Source organism: Gavialis gangeticus, unplaced genomic scaffold (assembly GCF_001723915.1).
Source record: "Gavialis gangeticus isolate Ggan-Ray unplaced genomic scaffold, GavGan_comp1, whole genome shotgun sequence".
Lineage (NCBI taxonomy): Eukaryota > Metazoa > Chordata > Crocodylia > Gavialidae > Gavialis > Gavialis gangeticus.
In genome coordinates this window covers 14762127-14774230 of record NW_017729034.1, presented here as the reverse complement: position 1 = coordinate 14774230, position 12104 = coordinate 14762127, and the positions used below count along the sequence as shown (strand labels likewise).

The 12104-nt window shown below is 48.7% G+C and overlaps 1 protein-coding gene across 4 annotated transcripts in view; it reads right to left on the bottom strand.

The window, feature by feature from the left end:
• Nucleotides 1-12104, bottom strand: part of HAO2 (hydroxyacid oxidase 2) — a 109262-nt gene that overhangs the window by 54230 nt on the left and 42928 nt on the right. For 3 of the 4 annotated variants that reach the window (XM_019527319.1, XM_019527321.1, XM_019527318.1), the window contains exon 7: nucleotides 10066-10135. In XM_019527319.1, coding sequence (XP_019382864.1) covers nucleotides 10066-10135 — 70 coding nt within the window. Of the gene's footprint in view, nucleotides 1-2415; nucleotides 3272-10065; nucleotides 10136-12104 lie in introns of those variants that run through there. The other variant, XM_019527320.1, reaches the window with a different exon arrangement.

Sequence of the window (12104 nt, the reverse complement as noted above, 5' to 3'; positions counted from 1 at the left end):
TAGTTTTATTATGTTGTTCAATCAGTACCTAATTTTCTAGTGAAGACAAGCAGTAAATGGCCTGTGTGAAGGAGAGTGCTTTAAGGGCTGAAATTTTGCAGTTAGAATTAGAGTCATAGTGGAGCCAATCCACAGCTGATAGACTACAATTAGCCATGGCCAGGGTTGTCAACCCAAGAAATTATTTTTTACTGACAATCTGAACACTTCTTACTGACAGAGAAACTTTTTTCAAACTCTTTTTTTTCCCCCATAAGTTTCTTAGGTTAGCATCCCTGTGCAACTGCAGCAGTGGTTTTACACCCTACCACCCCCAAGCCAGGGATCCCATACTCATCCAATAACTTGACACCCCGACTGCTCTTTGCACTATGCTGCCCCTCAAGCCTAACTCCTGCCAAGGGTTTCCCCTGCCTTTGGACATTATCCCCACCTACTGCCTCTTCCCTTCCCAGCCTGCAGCTCCACTCTGGGAGCATTGCCCCCATGCCTGTACCTTTGATGCAAGAGCTGTAGGAGGCAAGAGATGGGTGCAAGGACCCAGCAGCAGCACATTTCTAGAGGGAGAGGGGCTAGCAGGATTCAATAAGTACAAAGGAGCTCTGCATGCTGGGTGCTTTGCTCCCACTCAGACAGCAGGTAGCACTGCTGTGCTTCACCTGTCATTCAACACAGCAGCACATTTCCCCCCATCTTGGACAGGGCTTAAAATGTACTGCCTCTGTTTTTTTATGGAAAAAACATGGTCCCCTCACTGCCTCCTCCAGCTCTCCCAACCCCTTACTCACCGGCACTAGAGCCCTGGTGCTGAAACATGTGGCCTGGCCAGCTGTGTGTTGCTTCACCAGGGCGAGGGGCAACCACAGAGATGCTCTGGCAGCCAGCACATCTCTTTGGAGGACCCAGCCCCCGGTTGCCTCAGGGCACATTCAGGGGCCATGCCCTGCCCCGCTTTTTTACACTTCACTTTTTTTAGACCCCTGGATATCCAGGGGTCTAATTTTCTCCCTACACTGCAAATTTGCAGTGCAGGGAACATTATTTTGTTCCCACAGGTGCCTGTTGCCCTGCCTCAAAGGGGTTTGAGGTGGGGCAAGAGGCACGTGCATGCTGGTGTGGACTTGCCCATTGGGTGCACATAGTTTCAAGAGACAAAACCATGGCCTGTCTATGATCGGAGGTCTTTGCAAGTTTAGACACAGAATTCACAGACAGTTACAATTCCCTTAATAATTACCCTTTAAAAAAAATCAAGATACAATTTTACTTCCCAATGATCCTCTATTCCCTCTTAGCAGATAAGGTATTATTAACAACCAAGCCAGATAAAGATACAAGAGACAGGTCTATAACCCAATCTTTTATTGATTACACAACAAAGCACAAGAACAAGCATTTGTCTTAATGCCTATCTAGCTACCTGCAACAGCATGATAAAGATTCTAATTTGTCCTGGCTGTGGGGGGAGACAAAAGAGAGGAGAAAGGTGGCATGCAAGCTGACAGCAGGGTGTTTTGAATTTGCTGACATGTAACATCAGCATCACCTACCCCTATTACTAAAAGCCAGGGTGGGTTGCAGAAAGCCTGATGGCAACATCTGTTGTTTCTTTTAGCTGCTGTTAAGTGCTTCACAAAGCAGTTAGCCATTGTTGGCTTAATCTAATATTAGTGCCTTTGATTAAACAGATTCTTATTCCACTTTACAAGGCAACTGCTTGTGACTTGAATGCAACATTATTGATCATATACCAGCTTAAGCATATATTATTCATGACTCATGCTTTTGCTTTGTCTGCAGTTTGTACCAGTCAGTGTGGTCTGTTTGTCATTGAACATGTCTATAGCCTAAAACAGTGGTGCTCTACCCCTGGCCCACAAGCCAAGGCATCCAGCACCATCATCTGGTCCATGCAGCTCCCTATAGACCCATGGCCCTGCATGCTCGATTGGGCATGCACGATGGTGCAAGGCTGGGCAGGGGCAGTGTGGGACAGTGGAGCCTGATCTCAGCATGTGGCACCAGGTGGGGGTGGTCCAATTCCTTGCGCACAGGACTGTGAGGGCACAGCTCAGAGCCCTGGGGCTTGATCCCAGCATGTGGGGCTGCACAGAGGTGGGAAGTGGGGCATGCCACAGGGCCCTATCCAGCCTGTGGATTGGCCCAGCCCCATTCATCTAGCCCACAAGCCAGAAGTTTGGGCACTGCTGGTCTACAACATGGGCTGAGCCCAGTCATGAAGCTCTCTTGTCTGCAGCAGGACCTTGAGAAAGAAATTGAGCATATCATCTCTGCTCCAGGGAGAGATGGGAACTATTAGTACCAGCAGCAGAATGGGAGCTGCCTCTGAAGACTATGCCAACAATAAATGCATGTTCTCTTATTATTAAACTGAGCTCAGGCCACTCTAGGATGACCATATGCCTGTGCTGGTGCACTACTGAGGAGACTGCAGTCATTTATACAGTGCCATAGCACTTCACAAAGCAAGGCCTGACCCCAGAAGAGCTTACAGTACAAGCTTGGCCAGTAATGAGAGGATTCTGCATAGAGTAAGGTATGGAGGAGCAAGGGCTTGAATGATGGGTGTTCTGAGTTTGGTTATGTGTGTAACATGGTGATTGTTTTTTGTTTGTATTTGGTAAGGGAGCTGGTCATCAACAGCTGAAGGGACAGCCAGAATAACTTTCAGGGGGACAGTGAGAAGGTTACACAGCTGTAAGTGTGCATGGGAGAAATCGGGTTCTTGGGGTAGAAGGGAGGTCTTGACTGCTGTGTCCAATAAAAGGATGCTAAATAACAGAACAGGCTGATGGAGTCAGGCTGAAGAGGTAAGGCTAGACGTGCCCCCCCCCTGCATTGGCAGTCAAGCAGGATGGAGTTGGGGAAATAAAAGGCAACACTTGGGGATCAGGCTATTTGCAGGTAAATACATATGAACATAAGCAAATAGCAATTTGCTGCAGTGCAGAAGAAGCTAATTGCTTCACATGATAGGTTTAGAGTGATCTTTGCTGATATGGTGCCTTCCATGTCTCCACCACGTAGTGTTAGAGTTTTTTTTTCTTGCTGCTACACTTGTCTATATGGTTTAGCAGACTTCTGATATGTGTGCATTCCCTTTGTCCTGCCTTTTCTCCCTGAATATGTACCAGCCCTTGATAGTCAACAAGCATTGCTTCTGTGTTTGCACACTGGGGAATGCAGGAAGCTCTCTACAGCTTAGAGAACTGGACAAGGTGTCGGCCAATTTCTGTGACATTGTGACAGCCTGAAAAAAACACAGGATTGAAGCTGTTTATTGAGGTGTAGGATGGTTTGTAGTTAAGGTGCCAGGCTGAGACCTGGTTGTTTCTCACTGTGCTGCAAACTTACAGGGCGCTGACAGAAGTACAGACCCCCATTTTACATAAAGCACTATGAGTTAGAGCACTCCCTAACACAGGGGTAGGCAAAGTGTTTTGGCCAGAGTGCCAAAAAACCCACAATGTCTACCTTGGAAGGTGCCAGAGTGCCGACATGCCAGAGCAGCTGTTTTACAGCCTCCCGGGTGCAGCTGGCCCACAGGGCCCAGTATGCTTGCAGCAGGGCTTGCAGCCTCCCAGCTGCCTGGTGGGAGCAACCTGGGCTCCATGGCTGGCAGAAGCTGCTTAGAGCCCAGGCTGGCAGTGGTGTGCCGATCAAAATGGCCTTGCGTGTCATGCTTAGCATATGTGCCAGGGGTTGCTGACCCCTGCCCTAACGCAACAAACATTTGTCTGTTGGGTTGGGAGGGCGAGGGTGGGAATCGAGTTCCACTTTAGATAGAGCCTGAGGAGTCTGCCTGCAGCCTCTCTTCTCCAACTCTGCCTCCCCACTCCAAGCTCTGGTGCAACCTGCAGGAAGGGAGGGGGCAGAAGGGTGAGGGGATAAGTTGTGGGCTGGGGTTGACCAGCATGAGCTGGAGTGGGCAGGCTGGGGAGGGTTGTGAGGTGGGAGTCTCCAGTCCATCTGACGCCCCTCCAACTCAGGCTGGACAAACCACAAGCCATGGCTTTCTCCCCTTCCCCTTTGCCCCCTCCTTTCCTGCAGACAGCAGTGGGGGTGGGGCTGGGTCAACCCAGATCACATGACAGATTGACCCTAGGGAACTTCTAAGGGGAGTACCTTCATCTGATCCCTCACTTGATGAGGGTTAATTTTTTCATATGATCAGCCATGCTTAAAGCACTCTGCAGCCATGAACATGTATCATAGCATGGTTGTAGAGCACTTTCAGGGGGTTGATTGCCCAACAAATGTAATTTGTGTCTGTGCCCACAGTATGATCCCATGTAAGTCACCAAATCTTAAGTCTCAAAAGGCTGCTTAAGTGTTGCAATATTCAATGCCTAGTGGAGTGCACCTAGTGAGGTATGCAGGCTCCCTATAAAGTTTATAGGAACAGTCAGATGCCTAAGGAAATGGACCTTCAGAAACCAGCAGAATATGGAGCTTACAAGTCAAGCCAGGCAAGAAATGCAGTGAGAAGGGCAGAGCTTCCATGACAAAGAAGCTGATCTAGACAAAAACAAGCACTTCTCTCTGGGTTCCTCAGCTGTGTGTGTGCTCCTGGACCTAAGTGCCTAGCTTTCATTTGTGAAAAGATAGGGAGGCCATGTCCACTTCCTGCTTAGTTATCCAAGTGATCTGATTCTTCCCTGAATTTTGGTGGTGATTTAGGTTCAAATCATCACACTTCTGACTCTCATCTCGGGGAATAGCTCTAATTATCAGGGTCTTGGGCATTCAGTTTGGGTCATTCCTGTTGGGGCTGTTCTGCTTAGTAGAACTAATGAGGCATTCTTTGGGGCAGGAAATGGCTTCTCCTTATTCTTCCACACTGAGCTCCAACCACTAGGTAAGGGTATCAGCCTTCTTCTCCCTGAACCATTAACAACTTGGTTCTTTATTCAAAGTTGTACCTCTGTAAATGCAGATGAGGGGGTCCCATCGTAGAAACACCCTGAAGCCTAGAGGTCAAAGCACTCCCCTTACAAGGGTGGGCTGAGGTCTAAGTCTCTGCTGTAGTCTATACGTGAGTCCCGGCTGCTGAGTGGTCTTACTGCTAGAGTATTCCAGGATAAACATGCCTACTTTAAGATATGGAGAAGAACCATTCTTCAGGGCTGACTGATCTTTGGCTTGATCTAAGGCAACACTTATGTGCATGGTGCCTGTGGAATTAAGCTGCAGCTGAGCAGTGGGTGGCAGATTGGTGCATGCACCTAGAGAAGCAGGTATGTGTATTAGTACTGTCAAGGATCTAGGCTCCTATGTTCCTGTCTTTCCTCTAGAATGAGAATAATAAAGTTCTTGTTTTAAATTGGCTTCTATGTGCTCTGGAGCAGGGACTATCTTTTCTTAAGCAAATATATAGCATCTATCAGGTTGGGGCTTGCAGGTAAAAAGGCTTCTAAAGTTACTTTATATACCAAAGCGCTTTTCTGAGAAAATGTTAAACTTGAAAAGTCAGATTCTCTCATGGGAAAAGTGTGAAGATGCATTAATTCATAACTTTAAAACATTCAATTGCTGCTGTAATGAGTGCCTTGAAAAGCCCATGAGGAAATAAATAATTCTGAGTCCAGTAAAGTTGAGAGTCTCAAACAAAGGCCATAAGAATTTATTATTGTAGCTAGTTTAAGGCAACCTGGGTACAACTTCTAATCTAAAGAAAAGCAGGTATCTAGAAGAATCCCATTCTCCCAATTTAGAGTATAACTGTTAGCTGACATAGTGAATAGCTTTACACAAGGGTAAAATTCCTCTTGACCAAAGTTGGACCTAAATTTAGGTGCAGACATTGGGTTCGATCCAACTACTGCTAATGTAACTGAAAAGACTTCCATTAGATTACAACAGCAATTGAACTGTTCCTCTTCTAAAGGGAGAATACCTTTCCAAGGCCATAATATCCATAAAGCAATCCCAACTTCATTAATGCATTTATCCATTGACTCCTTCATGTAAAATGCATATGAACCCATGAGTCTTGCAGTCTTTGCCATATAGTGGCTCAGATTCAACAGGAGTATGGAGAGTGCCCACATGGCAGCATTGTCTCTAGCCTGGGCGTTCTCTTGACATGGGGAATATGGGTATGAATCCCCTAGGCCAAAATATTTTTTGCATCCTCATACCACTTTCTAGAGTGCTTGTAATTGCCACACATTAGTATCACCTGCAGATTTGATCTCATTCATCATACCTCTGGCATTTTAATAGAAAAAATTATCATTTCCTTTTGTAGCTTTTTGAATCCCAGCCTGATTCTGATTGTATACCTGAGTTCTAGAACTTTTCCTTGCACTCATCCTTGGTTGTGTGCCGTAGTTTCAAATTCTTCAGAATTATGACTCCCCTGAGGCATCTTCCCCTGAGGGGACTCATCCACACATGCAGGGATGTGTGCTTGCAGCAGCTCAAGTAGCAGTGCTACAAATTTGTGCCAGAGATTTGTGCCTCAGCACACATACCTGAACATGCACTTTGGTATGGTGCAAATTGTGCCACTTGGGGCACAATAACTGCTCAGCTTCTTCTGGATCTTCAGCCAGGGGGAGCTAGAGGCTGGGGCCAGTACCAGTAGTTTAGGGCTAAAAAGTAGTTTAGGGCTACTTGCCCTCAGGAGCTTCTCAGAGATGAGCCTCTGGGAACAAGTTGGCCACGCCTCTTCCAGTCCCAAGCTGTTGCTATTGCTGCTGCAAGCTTGGTCTTAGGAGCTTCTGGGGAGAGGATGGCCAGGCCCCTTCCTGCCCCTGGCTACTGCTAGCTTGTTCTCAGAGATTTTGGGGGTAAGTTGGCTGTACCTCTTTCTGTCTTAGGCTGCTTTTGCTGCCCCCCTATGGGGAGGGGTCTTCTGCTGTTAGCGGCTGTCCCCCCTCAGGGAGGGGCCCACCACACTGTGCTGCACCCCAACTTCTGCACCCCTGTTCCAGCCTGCTGCTCAGCCCACCAAATTGCAGTCAGGGGACAGCCTGGGGAGGGAGCCTGCACTGTCTGTGGGGCCCTTCCCCAATATCACTGCCGGAGCCTAAAGGAGCCTTGCCTGCCCCAGCTGCCTTGGCAGTCCACCCCCCACCTTCACCTCCACTTGCACCTGAAGCACACCCTGAGTGGCTGAACTGGATAGCTACTACAGCTGTTGCTGCTACTGCTACCATCTATTCTGCTGTTGCCCCCTCTCAGGACAAAGGGAGACTCCTCGCTGCACCACTTTGCATCACTCAACACCACACCTGCGCTGGATTACTTCCTTAACTGATTGCTCCTGCAGTCCCCCACAGCTGCCTTACTGCATCTGATTCTGCTTTGTTTTCTTGCCTATAGCTCTGCCGCTGAGTGCCTGGCTGGAGGTCTGTGGGGCTCCTGGACTGATCTTCAACAAACAAAGCCCCTCCACCACTCTAGCAATCTTCTACATCTGCCTCAGCAGCCTCCCCTGTGTGTTTTTTGCCTTTGTGTGGTAAGTTCTGTGGTCTGCTCCCCCTGCCCTGGTGTTTGTTGTGTGGCTGAATAAGCCAGTTCAAGCTCTGTGTGGGCAACCAGGACCAGCTAGAGGCTCCTCTCAAGGACTTTTCACACCTGGGCCTATGAACTTCACTTCATTGGCCTTCTAGGTACAGAAACTCATGGACTTAATATAGACATTGGAATTCTGACACACTACAACCTGCTCCCCAGGTATCTCTCCACTTTTACCTGTGCTGCTACATCCCCCTTCCACCTGCCCACCCACCTGCCTGGGCTGAGGGAAGGGAAAGTGTTGGGGAAAGCCCCATCAGGAATGCGTGCCAGCTGGCAGGCACTCCATGTCTTCCTCCAACACATCCTCATTCCCTTATCCCCAAGCCCCACTTATCTCCAGAAATGAAGAAAACTGCTCTTGCTCCTGTGGCAGCCTCCGGTAAGTGATTGCTTCAGGTACCACCCTCTTCCCCCTATCCCTCCCCCTCTGGGCAGGGCTGGGCTTTCCCGCTCCTTTTGCCAACAGCTCTTTCAGGCTGGAACTCAGTAAGCCTGCAGAGCTCTTTGCAAAAGGGGGAAATCTGTGTGTTTCCCTGCTAAAAGGGAAAATCCACATTTTCTCCAGTTAAACTGGGAAATCCATGGTTTTCTCTGTTTTTCCATGGGAAATGGAAAACCTGGATCCCTGGTTATAACACTGGAGAGGAACAAAGAGTGTGCATCACTTGGCAACTTCATCCAAGTGAGATCACCACAAACTTAAAGCAAGACACCCACAGAAGATGATCACTCCACCTTCCTGTGTGCATCCCTGGGGCACAGTGTATGGTGAGAGCTTTTGCTTGCTTGCTAATTGTCATATGTTGCTACTGTGTATCAATAAAGGTCTCTAAGTTATCAATAGGATATGTTGTGATTGGTGTTGCACTCTAACCACAATTGAGCATCTGCTGCTGATTCTTAAAATCAGGTCAACAGCTGTGTGTGCATCTCCTGTGAATGTATAACAGTAGCTAAGGCCTCAATATGTAGTCAGTCCAAAATGCACAGTTAACAGGTGTCAGACTCTGGAGCAGGAAGCTGGCCTCCCATGTTTTCGCCCCAGAGCTGAGGGGCTAGGGAACTCAGCTGCGAGGTGGAACATCCAGGTTTTAGATTCCTTTTCCCCCATGGGGGTCTTAACCTGGGTCTTTCTGATATCGTAGTATAGGGGTAGGCAATTATTTGGGCTGCATTGCTATTTAAGGAGTTTTGGTGAAGAGTTGAGGGCCAGGGCCAGCCTCAGCTCCTTGTCACAGCCATTGTGAAGCTGAGCTGGGTGAGGGGGGTGTGGGGAGGGGAGGCAGAAAGATGCCAATTGATCCTATCCAGGCTGGTCTGCCCCATACCTGCTACCGGGGGGGCCAGACAGAGCCAGGTAGGCAGACAGAGTTTCCATGGAGACCTGCCAAGGACTCCTGCAGGCAGGATGTGCTGGGCCAGGCAGATGGGATGGGGCCATGGGCAGGCATAGAGTGGTGTCTGGGAATGGGACAGGCAGGTGAGGCCAGGGCTGGGATCATGGGGAGGTGATGGCATGGGTCTGGGGTCCAGGGCAGACTGACAATCTGCTCCTTGCATGTCTCCATGATGGGTGCTGGTTCCATGGGCAGCAACATTGCAGGGACATGCAAAGAGTGAATTGTGGTGCTGCCTTGGGTCCCAGTCTTGCATGGTTACCACCCCATGATCCCAGCCCCTCCTGCCTGTCCCACTACCAGACTCTTCTCCCCACCTGCCTGTGGCCCCATCCCATCTGTCTGGCCAAATGCACCCTGCCTTCAGGGTTCTTGTGCTGGTCTCCAGGAAAACCCTGACCATCCGTCCACACTGTCTGGTGCCCCTAGTGGTGGGTGTGGGGAGAACAGGCCGGAGTGCCCAGGCAGCAGAGCTGGGTCCAGTGGAGGTGGTGGTGGAGACGCTGGTAGTGGCAGCTGGAAGAAGTCACTGGTGTGAGGGTTGCCAGGAAGCCACTGCACCACCCTCACCCCACTGCTATGCTGCCTGGCACCATGGACTATAGCTTTCGCCAAGAGCTGCATGAGGAGACAGAGTGAGCTGATCTCCATGCCAGGTGGCATCTTCATGCCCAGGGGCAGCAGGACTGGCTGCACATTCTGTCCTCCCATGCTTTGACTAAGCGGAGCTAAGGGACCTGCCACAGGCTAGATAGAATCACTTGGCAGGCTGAATTCAGCCTGCAGGCTGTATTTTGCCCACCCCTGTTTTAGTATAATGCACTAACCACCTCTGCACAGGAAACAGTCTGTTCTCTGGCACTCTTTGAAGCTGGATCCCTGGCAGCCTGAGAAGATGTGTGAGACCAGGAGGAAGACTGTAAAGTACTGGTTGTGTTCATTGTTATGCTGGCTGCTGACATGAAAAGAAGCAGGGGTGGGTGAGCCTGGAGCCTTGCTTCCAGTGAGACAGGACTTACTACACTATTTGCATGTACAGTATCTAGTGCATTCACTTAGGCAAAAGTGGCAAAACTTTTTTCCTCGCCAAATACTAATCAATCATGGAAAAATATCTTACCAGCCAGGGCCATTGACAAACGAAGTTCATCATGCAAAATCTGCAAAACTTCTCGTAGCCCTTCTTCACCCTGTTTCAAAAGAGCATGGATGGAAGGTAAGAGAGATTCAATAACTGAATAACAAAGAATAAGGAATGTACTAGGAGAAATGGGACAACACTTGGGCAGTGCCAATTCTAGACTCTCAGATAAATAGTCTTAGGATAACATAGTGGTTATCTCAGTTTACAGGTGGTTAATTTCAATACTTTCTGGGATGAAGAAAGAAACCTAAGTTGTCTTTCACCTAAAATAGACTCTAGATACTTTTTCATAGACATTAGAGCTGGATGGGACCTTGTAAGATCACTGGGTCCAGCCTCCTGCCCAAGGGGCAGGAAGTCAGCTAGGGTCAAAGGATCCCAGCAAGATAAATGTCCAAATGTTTGTTGAAAGTGTCCAGAGTAGGTGCTTGCACCACCTCTGAGGGGAGTTTGTTCCAGGCCTTGGGGGATTGGACAGTAAAGAAGTTTTTCCTTATGTCCAGCCTAAAATGGTCTTGCAGGAGTTTGTGACCATTAGACCTTGTCATCTCCTGGGGTGCTCTAGTGAACAGGTCTTCCTCCCAGATCCTGATGCACACCCCTTATGTACTTATAGGCTGCCACCAAGTCACCCCTGAGCCTGCACATTTCCAGGCTGAAGAGTCTCATGGTTTGCAGCCTCTCTTCATAAGGCCTATTCTCTTGCCCTCTGATCCCAGGGACTGAGGTCAAACTGATTGGCCTGCAGTTTTCTGAGTAGTCTTTTCTCTCTTTCTTGAAGATGGACATCACAGTGGCCCTCTTCCAATCTTCAGGTACTTTGCCTGAGGACCATGAGTTCACGTATATCCTTGCCAGTGGCTGCAATATGATATCTGCCAGTTCCTTTAGCACTCCTGGTTGCAACCTGTCCAAAACAGCTGATTTTATGGGAGTTCAGCTTCTCCAGATGCTCCCTCACAAGATCCATGCCAGAGGTGGGCATATATTCATCTTCACCCTGGTCATCCTGCATCATGTTAGGCAGGGTGGTCCCTTTGGGCTAGTTAAAAACTGATGTGAAGTAATCATATTTCATAGATTTTTATATCACAGACATTCAGGCTGGAAGGGATTCTGGAGGATCATTGAGTCCAGCCCCCTGCCCCAGGGGCAGGAAGCCAGCAGGGATCATAGGATCCCAGCAAGATAAACATCCAAAAGTGTCTTGAAGGTGTTCAAAGTGGGTGCTTGAACCGCCTCCAGTGGCAGTCTATTCCAAAACTTGGGGGCTCGGACAGTAAAGAAGTTCTTTCTTATGTCCAGTCTGAAATGGTCGCAGAGGAGTTTGTGACCATTTGATCTTGTCTTCCCTTGGGGCATTCTGGTGAACAGACATTTCCCCAGATCCTGGTGGACACTCCTAATAAACCTTATAGGTGGCCACCAGATCGCCCCTGAGCCTGTGCTTTTCCAGGCTGAAGAGTCCCATGGCTCTCAGCCTCTCATCATAAGGTCTGATATCCTGACCTCTGATCATGTGTGTGGCTCTCCTTTGCACCCTCTCAAGATTCTCCACATCCCTTTTGAATTGTGGAGCCCAAAACTGGACGCAGTACTCCAGCTGTGGCCTCACCAAGGCAGAGTACAATGAGAGAATGATGTCCTGGGATTTGCTTGAGAAGCATCTATGGATGCAAGCCAGCATTTTGCTTGCTTTACTAGCCACAGCATCGCATTGAAGGCTCGTGTTTATTTTGTGGTCAGTCATGACCCCTAAGTCCCTTTCATCTGTAGTGCTAACCAGTGTAGCACTGCCAAGCCTATAAGCATGCTGCAGGTTTTTCCTCCCAAGGTGGAGAACCTTGCATTTTTTTGGTGCTGAACACCATCAGGTTCTCATCCACCTATTTCATGAGCCTGTCAAGATCTACCTGGATCACCCTCCTGTCCTTAGGTGCAGATGTTTTACCCCAAAGTTTGGTGTTGTTGGCAAACTTGGCCAGCCTGCTTTTACTTTTTAGTATGAAGACGTT